The 15,330-nt window shown below is 68.7% G+C and overlaps 1 protein-coding gene across 7 annotated transcripts in view; it reads left to right on the plus strand.

The window, feature by feature from the left end:
* The window catches only part of CRTC3 (CREB regulated transcription coactivator 3), a 30,576-nt gene extending 15,896 nt beyond the window's left edge, over positions 1-14,680 (plus strand). For 2 of the 7 annotated variants that reach the window (XM_029070733.2, XM_029070734.1), the window contains exons 5-15: positions 582-644; positions 1,669-1,772; positions 4,154-4,192; positions 4,850-4,935; positions 5,234-5,283; positions 5,522-5,778; positions 6,261-6,562; positions 6,734-6,895; positions 7,031-7,153; positions 8,996-9,146; positions 9,666-12,219. In XM_029070733.2, coding sequence (XP_028926566.1) covers positions 582-644; positions 1,669-1,772; positions 4,154-4,192; positions 4,850-4,935; positions 5,234-5,283; positions 5,522-5,778; positions 6,261-6,562; positions 6,734-6,895; positions 7,031-7,153; positions 8,996-9,146; positions 9,666-9,874 — 1,546 coding nt within the window. In that variant the 3' untranslated portion in view covers positions 9,875-12,219. Of the gene's footprint in view, positions 1-581; positions 645-1,668; positions 1,773-4,153; positions 4,193-4,849; positions 4,936-5,233; positions 5,284-5,521; positions 5,779-6,260; positions 6,563-6,733; positions 6,896-7,030; positions 7,154-8,995; positions 9,147-9,665; positions 12,220-12,692; positions 13,144-13,921; positions 14,342-14,638 lie in introns of those variants that run through there. The other 5 variants (XR_003761529.2, XR_003761530.2, XR_003761528.2 and 2 more) reach the window with 5 other exon arrangements.
* The last annotated feature ends 650 nt before the right edge of the window (positions 14,681-15,330 follow it).

Below are 15,330 nucleotides of genomic sequence, written 5' to 3' on the forward strand. Positions count from 1 at the left end.
CGAGCTGGGCGGCGAGGAAGCAGGCCGAGACACCCAACCCAGGAGCCCAGCTCCCCTCGGGCCAGAGCGGTGGAGGTGTGGGCAGTGGGAGCCGGCCCACTCCCCTATTCCTTTGCCTTGGCCAGGCCAGTCCCCGCGTTGCCCAGCGTCCTGAATTTGGGGTCATCTCCGGGGTCCAGCTGAGTCGATCCCAGCCAGCGGCTGGACCGAAGGTTCTTGGTGCCAGTGAGGTTTCTGGAGCCCTGGGGTTTTCACCAGCTGCCCCTTCCCTGCCCAGCTGCCCCTTCCCTGCCCAGCCGCAGCCCTGGCTTCTCCGTCCCAAGCGGGCTTCCCCTCAGCCTCTTGCCTACTCCCCCTCCGGTGGAGGTAGAGCAGATTGGAAGAGGAAGAGAGTACGCGACAGCGGTCACTCACTGGCCTGGGTTCACCAGTGGGGGCCGGGGGTCAGGGGTCGGGGGACCGCAGCTGGGGGCCTGCCGGAGGGGGCTCCTCGAGGAGCCTTGGAACCCGCGGGAGGCCTCGCCCCGGAGCCCCGGCTTACGGACCTGACTGTCTGCCCGTCTGCCCATCTGTCCCCAAAGGCAGCCACCGCCGTGGAAGGAAGACAAGCCGCCGGGATTCCGGCTGATGTCGGCGCTGAACAGGTGAGCGGCTTCGACCCGGCAAATCCGTGCCCAGCGGGAGCCCGTCCCTTGGCCTATTCACCGGTCCGTTTTGAATGGGGCCGGCGGGCCAGAATGGGCACCGGGGGGGCTTCGTTGCCGCGGCCCTGCTAGCCGGGAAGGAGGAGGACCGACCGGGCTTCGTGCGGCCCTGCTCCGGGGCCGGGCGGGCTGGGCCGGCCCGGAGTGGTTCCCAGGTGGCCGAGTCCCGGGATTGGGTTGGAGAGGCCGGTTGCGGGACTCGGGGCTCCCTCCACTCCCCCACCCTCCCCGATCTCACCGGCAAAATATTGTGCCCGGTCCTTGCGGGCACCAGGCCGGGTCCCGGGGGCAAGGCTGGAAATTGGCTCTCAATCCCGACCTCTCTGGGAAGGAGCGCCTGGTGGCGACTGAAGAGAGCCTGACCGAGCCGGGGGGTTCGAGAGAGAAAGGAGCACCAGGAGGAGGTGGAGAGGAAGGCACAAAAATGTTGGTGACTCTGGGGGCCTTTGGGATGCCTGGGGAAGCCCTCCAGATGAGGGTGTGGGGAGGTCGGGCCTGGGGCCGGTGTTGTCACCTCCGAACACTGGGCCAGATGGACCTGCTGGGGACCCTTGGGCCAGCGAGCCTGTTGCTGCACCCCAATAATATGGTATTTGTTAGGTGCTTACTATGTGTCAGGAATTGTATTAAGCGCTGAGGTGGATACAGACAAATCAGGTTGGACAGAGTCCCCGTCCCATGTGGGCTCACGGTCCTGATCCCCATTTTACAGATGAGGTAACAGGCACAGAGAAGTGAAGCCACTTGCCCAGGTTCACACAGCGGACAAGTGGCGGACCATGGCCTTCTGACTCCTAGGCCCTTGCTCTAGCCGTCACGCCACGCTGCCTCAAGGAAGGAGACCCACCAGCCCAGCTCCCCGCCTTACTCCCCATCCACCACTGCCCTTTGGGGAGCCCGCGTCGGCGGGGGGCCGCACCGTGGGTCGCGGGGCGGGACTCACCCCCGCCGTTCTCCCCCACAGGACCAACTCAGACTCGGCCCTCCACACCAGCGCGCTGAGCGCCAAGCCGCAGGACCCTTACAGCGGGGCGGACCAGGCGGCCTGGCCTCCCGCCCAGTGCATGGGTAAGGCAGGCGGCGTCTTCCCTCCCCGGCCCCTCGGACGGGGCCCCACCGGCGGGGCGGGCATCGGTCGTCTGGACGTCGGGACCGGCGGCCAGTCCGGCACGCCGTGGCCACTCAGGCGGGTTTGGACTATACTACCCTGGCTCGCCCGAGGTCTCGCCCGGCTGCGTCTACGCTGGGGCCACCCGGGAGGCAAAGGAGGAGATCAGGGCCGTCCGGACCGGGTCGGGGGTCCCCGAGACCTGGGAAGGAAGGGGGACTGTTCTCCTTGAGGTCCAGGCCGAGATGCCGGGGAGAGGCTGGGGAAATGTGTTTTCTGGGTGTGAGTACGCAGAGGGGCGTGTGTACATGCCGGGGGCATCTGGAAAGGGACCCCGGCCCCCTTTGTTTTTCCCCGCTGTCGCGGGAACCCCGGAGAAGCAGATGGGTGGTAGCGTTTGCTAAGGGCTCCCTTGGCGCTGGGGCCGGCCGAGGGCCGGTCACGCTCTAGGCTAATGCCCGCGGTCCCGGAGCTCACCGCCATGGGAGGCGGACGCACGGTTAGATAAGGTGGAGGGCACGCAGAGGGGCCGGGAAGGCCGACCGGACGGGACCTGTTGGCTCTCCCTGCTTCGGGAGGCCAGGAGGAAGGCGGCGAAAGGGCGGAGCGGGCCAGGGCTACGGGGCAGAGACAGGGACGGTGGAGCCTGCCGGGGAACCCGGAGGGGCACCCGGGGCCCCGGCCGGCTCCGTGCCACAGGCACCGGGGAGCCGCGGAAAAGGCCGAGCGAGGAGGGGGGGAGGCCGGGAGGAGCTCGGGGAGGGAGAGGAGCGCCGAGCTGTCGAAACCGGCCGACGGCTCCGGGAAGCTGCGGGGAGCCAGACGAGGAGCAGAAGCAAGAGAGACGCGGGCGGCCGTGGAGGGAAGGAGACGGAGAAGGCGTGAGGCCGAGGCTTCCCGGCGCAGGAGAGAGAGGGAGGCAGGCCGGGAAGGAGGGGCCCCGCGAAGGGTACAGATGCGGTCCCCGTTTGGAAGGAGCAGAGAGCCGAGCGACCTGCCCGGGACCGGGCCGCTGCCCCGAAATGGCCGCCGGCGGTCGGGATAGGTCCGCCGGGCCCGCCCCCGCCGGGGGCCGGCCGAGAGCGGCCCGGGGCTCCCGATCCGGCCGTGGGTAGACGCGGCAGAGGCCTTCGGGTTCAGAGGCTCGGGTCCCCGGGGGGAAGGCTATTTCTGGACACTGGCTGCCGGGAGCTATTTCAGACGGCAGCGTGTAGGTCCCTCTGCCTCCCCCCTCACGCCCCCGCCCCACATCCCCCCAGCCCCTCGTTCATCGATGCGTTTCCCTCTCCTCCTTTTCCTATTTAAAAATATCGGCCGACTCGGCCAAGAAGCGCTTCCCAGCCCCGGGTTTGACCATATAAAGTCAAGACGGCAAGGTGACGGGACGGCGGCCGGGGCGGGAGCGGCCACCGGTCCGCGAGGCCCGAGCGAGCGTGGCGACCCGGGCGGTCACGGCGGGCTCGGTGGCCGGGGCGGCAGCACGTCAGCCCGCCCGATTCCGGTGGCCGCCTCGACCGCGGCGGCCGTAGCGACCGCGGCGAACTGGCGGTCATAAGGGCCCTGTGGCAGCCATATTGGCCGCAGTGGCTGTGGTGGTCCCGGTGGCCCCGGCCACCGGGGAACGTTAGAGTTCAGTGGCCGTAGTGACCGGGGCGGTCATAGTGGCCACCTGGCGTTTCGGCAGCCGTGGCGTTCAGGACGAGTGCGGCCGCCCCGGCGTCCGTGGTGGTCAGGGCGGCCGGGTAGGGGGTAGCGCGCCGCCCCCGGGAGGCCGCTTGACCGAGGAGAGTCGGGTCCACGTCGAGCGCCAGAGCCATCTCGGCAGCGGTCCAGAGCCGCCCGGCCTCCAGCCGAGCTCCCGCCGCCTGCCAGAGCTCCGAGCCAGACCCTCCTGGCTCCCGGGGCTATTTGGGCAGGGATCGCGGTCGAAGCCACCGGCAGCCCCAGGGGGCGTCTCCGCCCGAGGCGAGCAGAGCCCCCCCACGCCGCCGCCCCGGGCCGAGCGCTCCGCCTCCGGGTGTGAACCCCGAGGCATTTCCCAGCCGCCTCGGGGATAGGAAAGCCCCGAGGGATATTTTCTGGGGCTCGTCTTTTCCGACACCTCGGCGGTTGACGGACACGAAGGGACCTCCTTCCCGGGCGGAAACCACCCCGCTCTACACTCGTGAGGGTGCGGGAAACCTACCCGGCTTGGGCCTGGAGATAGAAGAGGGCAACGATCGGGCCACTGGCGCATCAGGATTAGAACCCTAAGACGGTGGGTGGCGGGCGGGTGGCTTCCGGTCTGGAAACGGGCGGGGGTCCAGCGGCCTCACGCCGGCTTTGCCCTCTTGTCTTGCAGTGGGTTTGTGCGACGGCGAGAGCGATGGATACAGGGAAGGTGAGATTTCATCTTCCTCCCGCGGGCCCGGTTGTCCCATCCGGCCGGGGAGGCCCCGGTCCCGCCCTGCCCGGCCCCGAGCCCCGCTCTCTGAGGGAGTCCCCTGGGCCGGGCCCTGCCGGGGACAGGTTGGGCAAGAGGCCCCGCTTAGGGGTGGCGGGGGCGGCCCCTCCACGGAGTTTGGGGATTGAGCCCCGGGGCCGCTAAACTAGGCTGCGTATGCCGGGCTTCGTCCGGATCTTGGTCCGGAACCAGGTGCGCCGTAATCAGATCCGGACCTTGCGCGCCGTGGGACTTGCAGTTTAAGATAGCAGGGATCTTTTCTCCGTCGTCTGGGGGAGAAATTGAAGGCCCAGAGAGGCAAAGGGACTTGCCCAAGGTCGTACGGCAGCCAGGAACAGAGCAGGGATTAGGGATTAACCCTGGACTAGACCCCTCTGCTTCCCCGAGGGGCCGCCACCGGCCCTCGCTGTGACCCTGGTCCCGCCCCGGCAGGGCGCAGCGACAGACCCCAGGTCCGGCGAGCGGCAGCGCCGCGAGAGGAGAGAGAGGCCGGCGTCGCGACCCCAGGCCCCCACCTCCCCGAGTGACCGTTCGGAGGCAGCTGGCAGCCGACCGGCCGCGTGCGAATGCCATGAATGCTCTTTTGTCCCTCAGCCGCTTCCTTCCCCGGCCCCCTGAGAGAGGACGGTCTGCTGAACGCACCCAAGCCGTTGCCCAAGCAGCTGTGGGACGCCAAGAAGGTGGGTGCCGGTGCCGTGGAGGTCTCGGGACCCCCAGGAGCCGGTGGGGGAGGGGGACGAGCACGGGCCGGGGCCCCACGCCGCTCGTTGGCTGAGGCCGAGCCACTCTGGGGGGGACGATAGGGACCCATCGCAGGAACCCCCTTCCGCCTTGTCGGGCCCCGGTCAGGCCCGGGGGCGGTGGCCGGGTTTTTGTTGGGCCTCCGCTGGGGATGGTGCCGGGGGCCCGCCCACGCCTAGGGCCCCAAAGGCCGCGTCCCGGGCAGCTGGCCCAGCTCTGTGACCTCTCTCCTTCCAGGTCCAGTCCCTGGCTGCTCGTCCGAGGTCCTGCGAAATGGGGGGCGTCAAGTAAGGCCCCGGGGATGAGGGGTGGGGGTGCCCACAGGGAAGCCCGGTCGATGCGCCGGGTCGGCGGGTCCGGCGCAGCGAGGCCGGCGCCGACAACCCTGAAGGCCGGGGGCCCGGGCAGGCCAGACGAGGGATGGTGGGGAGGGTCAGCGGGGGGGGTCGGGGAAGGCCTGGGGGGGGCCGGGGGTGGGATACGGGGCGGCCGCCTCACTGAGCCCCTGCACCTGGTCCTCCCCAGCTCCCTGCCCCCGGCCGGGGACCCGCGGCTACCTTCCTCCGGCGCCGGCCCCGGCCCCGGCCCGAGCTCAGGGCTCTCGCCCTTCCTGGGGATCCCGAACACCGGCGGGTCCCTGCCCGACCTGACCAACCTGCACTTCTCGCCGCTGCCTGCATCCCTGGAGCCCGGCGGGGTCGGGCTCGGGGGCATCGGGGCAGGGCACAGCGTGGGCAACCTGCCGGCCGCTACGACTCACCTGGGGCTCCGGAGTTCTCCAGGTACGGGACGGGTTCCGGCCACGGGGACCCGGGGCACCACCGCCCGCCTCTCCCTACCCCGGGCCGAGCTCACCCGGCCGGCCTGGGCGAGCCGCGGGCGGAGGGTAGCCGTCGGCCCCACGGTGCCCGTTCCCCTCTCCGGCCGGCCGGAAGGTCTGGGCCTTGGGCAGGCGAAGAGCTCACCGGCGAGATCCCCTTCACCTGGGGTGCCCGGCACCTCCGGGCGGCCTCCGAGCCGGCGGGGCTCCCCGGTCACTCCCGCGGTTACTCTTAGCCCTGTTCTACCGAGGCCAGGGCAAGTCGAGTGACTGGCCCCTGGACACGCTGGCGGTAGAGTGGGGATTAGAACCCGGGTCCCAGGGCCCCCCGCCCTGCGGCCTCTCGAGTGGGCCACCCCTCCTCCCGGGAACAGCTCTCGGGAAGCGGCGGGCCGCCGCCGGCCGGGCCGGGCCGGCGGTGACGGGCTTCCCGGTCGCTCCTAGGTCTGCAGAGCTCCCGGAGTAACCCGTCCATCCAGGCCACCCTGAGCAAGGCCGCCCTGTCGTCCTCCCTCAGCAGCTGCCCGCAGCCCGCCGCCCCCCACGCCTCCGCCCTGCACCCCTCGCTCCGCCTGTTCTCCCTCAGCAACCCTTCCCTTCCCACTTCCGGCGGCAGCGGCCCCGCGCGGCGGCGCCAGCCCCCCGTCAGCCCGCTCACCCTCTCCCCGGGCCCCGACTCGCACCGTGGGTTCGCCAGGCAGTTCTCGGCCTCCGCCAGCCCTCTCCACCCGCTCCCCGGCCCCCAGGTACGTCCCGGCCGCCGGGACGTCTCCCGGAGCGGGGGCGGGAGGGCGGCGAGGTCACGGGGCCGGGCCGTCTGCCCGCCGTCAGCCCCCAGCCCCCGGGCCGCCGCGCGGGTGCCGGAGGTGACCGAGGGCGGGGGCGGTGCTGACTTGGTCTTTCTGTTTGGTCTCCAGGTTTTTCCCTCCGACAGAAGCCCCCTTTCCTTCCTCCCCCCGGAAGCCCCCGCCCCGCCCCCCCCTTACCCTCTGGGCCAGGAGTTCTCCCAGCATCCCCTGCAGCAGCCCCCCCCGTCCTCCCCGCTGCCCCACTCGGACTTCGAGCTCCTCTCCCCCCACGTGAGTGGGGGGTCGGGGGGATGGAGGGACCGGGGGTCGGGGGACCGGAGGACCGAGGGCTGGGGACAGGAACGGGGAGGAGGAGAAGGCTGGGGGTCGCCGCCTGGTCCTGATCAGCTCTCCCGCTCCTCCAAGGGCACTTCTCTCAGCAGCTTCTTCCCCGACGTGGGCTATGACCACCACCACCAGCAGCAGCAGCAGCAGCAGCAGCAGCAGCAGCAGCAGCCCGGAAGAATGGGGCCGGCATTCGCTCAGCAGGTAGGTTCCGGAAGGTCGGCACCCCCGTCGCCTCCCCTCCGCCCTCCGCCCTCCGCCCGTGGGGAAGCGGGAGGCCCCGGCCAGGGGAGCGAGTCGGCCCGCGGTGCCCTTCAGCTTAGACCCGTGGGTGGCAATTCTCTGCCTGGCCCGGGGCCTGGACCGGTGGGGCCTGGCCGAGCTCAGCTCCGCGGAGGACCCGGAACTCGCAGCCTTTCCCTCTCGCCGCCGCTCCGTCCCTTCCCACCAGCCCCTGCGCCGCCACGGTGGCCCCGGGAGGGATCGCGAGCGGTGCCCGTATCCCCCGCGGGAGCCGGAGGGGCACCCGGAGGTCGTGTACGCGCTCACTACGTGCCAGGCGCCGTACTGAGCACCGGGGTGGAGACGAGCAAGTCGGGTTGGACGCGGTCCCTGTCCCGCGGGGGGCTCGGTGGCGAGACACGGACTTGAGTCAGAGGACGTGGGTTCTCATCCCGGCTCCGCCACTGGTCTGCTCCGTGACCTCGGCGAGTCACTTCGCTTCTCTGTGTCTCGGTGACCTCGTCGGTAAAATGGGGCTGGAGACTGTGAGCCCCATGTGGGACAGGGACTCTGTCCAACCTGGTTACCTTGTGATAGTAATAATAATGACAGGGTCTGTTAAGCGCTTACTTTGCGCCGGGCACTATAATAATAACGATGGTGTTTGTTGAGCGTTTACTCTAATAGTAATAATGATAATGGCATCTGTTAAGTGCTTATGATGTGCCAGGCACTGTCCTAAGCGCTGGGGGGGTACAAGGTAATCAGGTCGTCCCGCGTGGACTCACAGTCTCAATCCCCATTTTACAGATGAGGTGACTGAGGCGCCGAGAAGTTAGTGACTTGCCCGGGGTCACACAGCTGATAAGTGGCGGAGGCGGAATTAGAACCCACGTCCTCTGACTCCCAAGCCCGGGCTCTTTCCACTGAGCCACGCTGCTTCTCTGTGGGCCAGGCACTCTTCTGAGGTTGTCCCACGTGGGGCTCACGGCCTTCGTCCCCGTTTTACTGATGAGGTCACCGAGGCCCAGAGAAGTGACGTGCTTTGCCCGAGGTCGCAGAGCAGACAAGTGAGGGAGCTGGGATTAGAACCTAGGCCCTTCTGACTCCCAGGCCCGTGCTCCGTCCACTCGGCCACGCTGCGCCTTCTCCGCCGGGCTCCCGGGGCTGCGGGTTTCCCCACCCGACCCTCTCGGGCTGCGGAAAGAGTCCCGGGCCGGTGGCGCTCTGGCCGTCGGCCTCCCACCCCTCCCCGGGCCTGGTCTCTCCGGCCCCCCCGGGGGCCACGGATACCCTGTTAGTCCGTCCGTCGCATTTATTGAGCGCTCACCGGGTGCGGGGCACCGTACCGAGCACCCGGGAGAGTACGGCCTAACAGTAAACAGATCCTCCGCCCACACCGCGCTTACAGTCCAGAGGGGGAGCCAGACATTGATATAAATACACTACACTCCGCGACGGACACTCTGCCCGTCCCCCGGGGCAGCTCTGGGGACGGCCCCGCCGGGAACCATTCGACGGGAGCCCGGAGGCGGAGGAGAAAGCTGCCGGCTCGGCTCCTCGCCCGCGGCCGGGAGGACTCCGGTGGGGGGGGGGGGACGACGACGACGACTCCCAGCCGTCCCGGGTGATTCTGGTCCCTGGCCCGCCCGAAGCCGGGGCCCGGCCCCGGTGGTTCCCGCGGGGCCCCGTCCACCTCCGGGCCCTCGTCGGGGCCCGGTCGCTCGGCTCCGGGTCCCGCCCGTCAGACGGGGCTCCGGCGGCGCGGGAGTCCACGCGGGTCCCGCGCCGCCGCCCCTGACGCTGAGCCCCCGGCCCTCACAGGGCGCCGTGATGGAGCAGGGGGGGAGTTCCGGAGCGCTGCAGGACTCGTTCCAGCTGCGACCAAACTTCCTGTATTCCAGCTGTGGGAATTTCCCCCACACCATCCTCCCAGGTGGGTCCTGGGCGCCGCCGCCGGCAACGTGGCTTAATGGTAAATACGTTTTTCCGACCTCCGACCTCTACTCCGCCCCCCCCGGCTCCCAGCCTCTAACCCCCTGACCCCTCACCCCGAGACGCTGACCCCGAACCGCCCCCTGCGCCCAACCTCTCCCCCCGTACTTCTTCCCAACCCCGACCTTTGCTCCCCGTGCCCCTGACCTCCGTCCTCTCGGCGGACAACCTCCACCGTCTTCGTGCTCCGAGTTCTAGGAACCCCTCCCTTCCCGCGGACCCAACCCTCCCTAACCTCTAACCTTCGGAAGCTGGCCTTCTGCCTCTGACGCCAACCTCCACTCTGGCCTCTGGTCTGCGGACCCCACCCTGCTCTCTGTCCGTCTTGCCCCGGCTGCCCCCCCGCCCCGCGTCACTTTCCCTCTGCTTCCTAGGCCCTGCAGTCCCCGGCCCGTCCCTCCCCGGCCCCAGGGTCGGCGCGGATGGCTCTCGGCCCTTCCCGCCGTGGCTCTGCCGGTGCCGCCCTCGAACTCAGGGTTCTCACCTCTCTTCCCCTTAGAAGACGCCAGCACCGGCCTGTTCAGAGACCTCAGCTGTGCCCTGGCGGGGGTGCCCGCGTCCTCCTTTGCCCCAGACGGTCCATTTCCCCTGGACGAGGGGCTCCAGATCGAGCCCCTGAGCTTGGACGGACTCAGCATGCTGAGTGACCCCGACATGGGGCTGCCCGACCCCTCGGTGGAAGAGACGTTCCGCTCTGACCGGCTGTGACCGGAGCTCTGGCCGGGGGGCCGCGGCCGCCCGGACCCGGGGGCGGTGGGGGGCCGCCCTCGCTTCGAGAACGGCTAGGATCTCGTCCCCGAGCCCCCGGAACAGTCCGCTGTGAAAGCGAGCGGCCCGGCGGCGCCCGGCGGTTCCCGCGGACCCGTCGGCGGCCCCGCTGGCCGCCCCTCCGAGGTCACGCGTGGAGCGACGGAGAACAACCACTGACTGTGAAGAACGCCGGCGTGGGGGCTCGGGCCGGGGGTGACGGCCGAGGTGGGGGGCGGGGGCTCCGCTCTGGTACCCGGAGCCCGAGACCTCCCCGCCCCGTCGGGCCCCGTCGGGGGGGATGCCGCTCCGGGACCCGGAGCCCGGGGCTCCGCTGACGGGCCGCTCCCGCGGTACCGGAGCCCCGGACCCTGCCGGTGGCACGTCGTCCCGGTCCCCGGAGCTGGCTGGGGGCGGGGAGGTAGCGGGGGGTGAAGGGCCCCGAACCTGAGCCGAAGCTGAAGCAGGGCTTCCAGCCTGGCAGCCGGGGGTGCCCGCCCGGTCCCCTTGCGGCCGTCCCGGGGGCCCCCCGCCGTGGCTACGGAGCCGGGCACCAGGAGCATCCCGGGTCCCCGGAGGGGACGGGGGCGGCAGGTTTCCTCTCTGCCGGGTCAGGTAGGGCCGGGCGGGGCGGGGCGGGAGGGCCCCTGGGCTCTCTCCCGGCTCCCTCTTCTCGGCCCCGGGCCTCCGCTGGCTGGGAGTGGCGATCCCACACCTCCGGTGGCCCGGCCCCCCGGCCCCTCCCCCCCTTCTTCCCCTCCCCCCCCGCCCTCCTAGCCTTCGCAGCACTTTCAGCCCGTCGGTAAGTGGCACTTTACCCTCGGGTCCTGGGGTGCCAGGGGGTCGAACTCTGGCTTGGGTTTGTCCCCGGGGCCCCGCGGGCCCACGTCCAGCACAAGTCCCGGGAGGACCGTCTCCTCCCTCCGCGCCCCCCCGCCCCCCCCCCCCCCCAAAGTGCCTCAACCACCCTGAGTGGGAAGTGCCTGTGGCCGAGGACGCTGGCAGAGATCGAACCGGTCGTGGGCAGCGCGAGGGCCCCCGGCCCTAGCGTGCCCCCGCTCCTCGGACCCGAAGAGATGTTTTTAATCCTAGAATCTGTGAACCGGCCAGGCCCGCCCCTCCCCGCCTCCCTCCCCTCTCCTCCCCGTCTCGGGGCCGGCCCTCCGGGTCCGGCCCGGACAGGCGGCGGCCCCTTAAAAGAAGGTCTTCCCTCGCCCGCCCGCCTCGCGTCCCTCCGAGCTGGCTCCCTCGGGTGGGTCCGTGGTCGGTTCACACTCCGCGGCGGAGCCGGCGCGGCTTCCCTCCTCCCCGCCCTCGGCCGGCCGCCGTGCGGTCCCGGCCGGAGTAGGTCAAGCGCCTCGATGGGGGTCTGCCCCCACCCCCGGCATCGGGTCGGGCCCGGGCTGCCCGTCACCCCGGCCGAAAGGGGTCACCGGCCCGCTGCCGTGCGCCCTTTCGGCCGGGAAGCGGGGTTGGGCGGGGGCCCCGGCGCCTCTCTGCCCCGGGACCCCCGTCTCCCCCGCGGGCCCGCGCCCGCGGCCTGGCAGGCGGTGGCCGCGGGGGTCGGAAAGGCGGCGCCCGGCAGCAGAGCGGACGCCCGAGCTCAGCACTGAACCTCCCTCCCCCCAGGCGGGGCCCCCCACTCTCAGAGAGTCTCGGGCATTAGAAACCCAGCTGCCGCCCCGGGCTCGAGCCCGCCGGCCCCGCTCTCTGCCCGCGGAAACCCCACCAACACTACGCGCTTCCGTCCGGCCCCCCTCCCCTGCGCGTCTCAAGTGGCCTCCCGCTGCCCAGCGGGCCGTGGCCCACACCCAGCGGTGTGAAAAGCGATCATGTAATCTGCTCCTCTCAACTAGCACTTCCGGTATAGAACTAAAACGCCCATCTGTCCGCCTGCCCGCCTCCTTCCTTCCACCCCTTCCCTCCGCTCCCGAGGCCGCAGCGGGCGGGACGCGCGGCGCCGGCCGGACCCTCCGCCGCGGAGCCCGATTCCTCGTGGGGGCCGGGCCTGCCGTCCCCCCTCCGTCTACTGTAAGTGGAGGCGACGAGCCGCTGGCTCTAGTCCGTTGGCTCCCCCGAACCGTGGCGCCGGCGTCCCGTCCGGGCCCCGGAGGCCTGCGGGAGGGACGGGGGCTTTCACCCATTGGACCCCCCCCCCCCCCCCAAGCCCGTTCAACCTAACTTCCATGCTCTCCTGGTCGTCGATATTTAAAGAAGCAGAATTTGTGTAAAGTAGCTTCCAGGTTTTACAATACGTTTTACATCTTTCATAATTAAAAGCAGCACAATAAAGGCCTGTATCTGCAGGTGGGGGCTCGCGTCTGGCCGCCGGCCCGTTCGACCGACCGCCAGGCGGAGGGGTGGCCCGGGTGGCCCGGGGGCTGGGAGGGCCCCGCTTCCCGGTGGCCCATGCCGGCACGAGGGGTGTCGGGGGCCCGGCTGTGGAGGGCAAGCGAGAAGAGCAAGGGCCGGGGGGGGGATCTGTGGAGGGCAAGTAGGAAGAGCAAGGGCCGGGGAGGATCCGAGTGTTCGTGGGGTACAGATGCTTGGCATGATGGCAAGAGCGTGGGCTTGGGAGTCAAGAGGACGTGGGTCTTAATCCCGGCTCTGCTGTGTGACCCTGGGCAAGCCGCTTAACTTCCCTGGGCCTCGGTTATCTGTAAAATGGGGATGAAGACTGTGAGCCCCCGCCTGGGGCGACCTCTTGGTAGTTATCCCAGCACATAGACTAGCGCTCGGCACCTAGTAAGCGCTTAACACACGCCGTGATTTTTTTCAGCAGACCCATGTGCACGGGTAACGGAGGGAGAATGGAGTGGGGAGAGGAGAGGCCAAACCGAGGAGAGCTTCCCAGAGGAGACGTTCTGGTAGGGAGTCCAAGAGGGGGAGAGTGGTGACCTGTCAATACGAAGGTAGTGATGTGTTCCAGGCAGGAGGGAGGGGGCGAGTAACGGGTGGACGGCAAGAGAGATGAAAGTGAGCCACGGTAAAACGGATTGGTGTTAGAGGAGTCTTTATTGCTGTATCGTACTCTCCCTGGCGCTCAGTACAGTGCTCTGCACCCAGTAGGCGTTCGGTAAACGTGATTGAAGTGGGTGGCTGGGTGTAGCGGGGGGAGAGCTGATCTAGCGCCTTAGAGCTGAGGGCCAGGAGGTTTTTACTTGCTGCCGAGAGGAATGGGCCACCGTTGAAGAGCGGGGAGACACGCCTAGAACGAGGTTTTAGAAAAATCATCCGGGCGGCGGGGCCGCCGGGGAGAAGGCTGATGCGGTGGCGGAGGTGGGTTTGAATCAGTGTGGCGGGAGGCCGCGTAGAGAGGAAGGACGGATTTGGGGGAGATGAGGTGTCGATCGACCAAGGTATTTGTCGGGTGCTTATTGTGCGGAGCTCTCTGCCACGCGCTTGGGAGAGCGCGATGGAAGTTAGTAGGTTCCCCGCCCACCGCGAGCCGATTCGTTCATCCAGTCGTGTTTATTGAGCGCTCGCTCTGTGCAGTGCACTGTACTAAGCGCTTGGAACGTACAGTTGGGCAGCGGAGACAATCCCTGCCCAATAAGGGGTCTCGGGGCAATCGGAAAGATTTGGCGAGTGGCTGAACCCGCGACTCGGAGGAAAGAGACGGGCCAAGGATAACGCCAAGGTTGTGGGCTGGTGAGATAGGACGGTGGTTTTGCCAACGGCGATGGGAAAAGTCGGCTGTTCGTGGTCCCTCGTGGGCGGCACCCCCCACCCACCCGCTTCCTCCGGGGTGGCCTCCGTTAACCCTTCTTCCCCGCAGGAACCCCCCGCCTTCGGAGGCCCGGGCGGAGCTGGTGGGTGGCGTCGGGCCTCCCGCCCCGGGGGACCTGCCCGGGCCCAGCCGGAGAGGGAGGCCGAACGCCCCGTGGCTCGCCCGCGACGCCGCGAAGGCCCAGCGGAAAGCGGGCGGCGGCGGCCGGACCCTCCCCCCCCCCCGCAGCCGGGGGTCTGTCGCCCAAGAAGTTTACCCCCGCCAACTCGGTCCCCCAGAGCCGAGACAGGCGGGATCGCCGACAGATTTCGCGGAGGCCCGGGAGGACGGGCCTACCCCGAGAGGAGGCGGCGGGGCGGCCCCAGCGGAGCCCGGACCACCTAACGGGAGTGGCCCGGTGGCGAAGAGCCCGTCTGCTTCTGCCCTACCACTTGCGGCTGCCGTCAGAGCAGAGTAGGGGGCCGCGGGGGGCAAGGGGAGGTGGGTGGTGGACCCTGACGTAGGGGGCCTGCTCCCTGGGCTGCCGACCCCCCCGTCCTCCCCCACTCCCACCCTTCCTCCCTAGCGGGGGCAGGGAGCTACTCCTCTCAGCCTCCTTACTCAGGGCCACCGGGCCCCTCCCGCTCTGAAAGAGTCCCACCCCCTCTCTGGGCCTCAGTTTCCCTTTTCTATGGCATTTGTTAAGCGCTTGCTATCTGTCAGGCACTGTACAAGCGCTAGGGTAGATACAAGATAATCAGGTTGGACACAGTCCGTGTCCCACACGGGGCTCACGTTCTGCAGATGAGGTAACGGAGGCCCGGAGAAGTGACTTGCCCAAGGTCTCACGACAGACACACGGTGGAGCCGGAATTAGAACCCGGATGCTAATAATAACAACCGTGATCTCTGCTAAGGGCTACTAGGTGTCAGGCACCGTTCTAAACACCGGAGTAGATACGGGCTAATCGCATTAGCCCCACATAGGGCTTACGGTCTCAATCCCCATTTTCCAGATAGAGGGAACTGAGGCCCAGAGAAGTGAAGTGACTCGCTCAATGTCACACGGCAAACAAACGGCGGAGCCGGGATTAGAACCCAGGTCCTCCTGCCTCCCAGGCCCGTGCTCTATCCACCGGACCACGCCTTTTCTTCCTTCTGACTCCTCGGCCTGGACTCTACCCAGTAGGCCAGGCTGCCTCCTCCTCATCGGAAGGATGCGGACGCTCCCCGCGGGAAGACGTGAGGAAAAAGTGAGTCCAGAAGACCCTAATGCTAGGAAAAGTCTGGGGAAAACGTGGAAGAAAGCAGACCGGCAGCTAGACGGATAGAGACCGTTACATCGGTGACCGAAGAACGGTTAGGGAGGTTACGGATCACGGCAGGAGACAGGACGATCTGGAGAAAACGCGTCCGTAGAGTCGCCGTGAATCGGAAATGACTCGACGGCCCTTGATGATGACGATGATGATAAGGAGGTGAAAGTGGCTCGGCCCCGAGGCGTTGAAACAGTTGGACGTGGTCGAACGGGGCTGCCATCTGTCGGGCCCGGCCTCGCCCAAAATAAAACGATTGTGACTGTCAGGCCCCCTTCACACCCACGTGCCAGTTCCCTATTATTAACGGTAATATTTACAGATGAGGGAGGGGAGGCCCAGAGGTGGGAAGCCCAAGGTCACAGGGCAGACAGGTGGCGGAGCCGGGATTA

Source organism: Ornithorhynchus anatinus, chromosome 8, assembly GCF_004115215.2.
Source record: "Ornithorhynchus anatinus isolate Pmale09 chromosome 8, mOrnAna1.pri.v4, whole genome shotgun sequence".
NCBI classification, from domain to species: Eukaryota; Metazoa; Chordata; class Mammalia; order Monotremata; family Ornithorhynchidae; genus Ornithorhynchus; species Ornithorhynchus anatinus.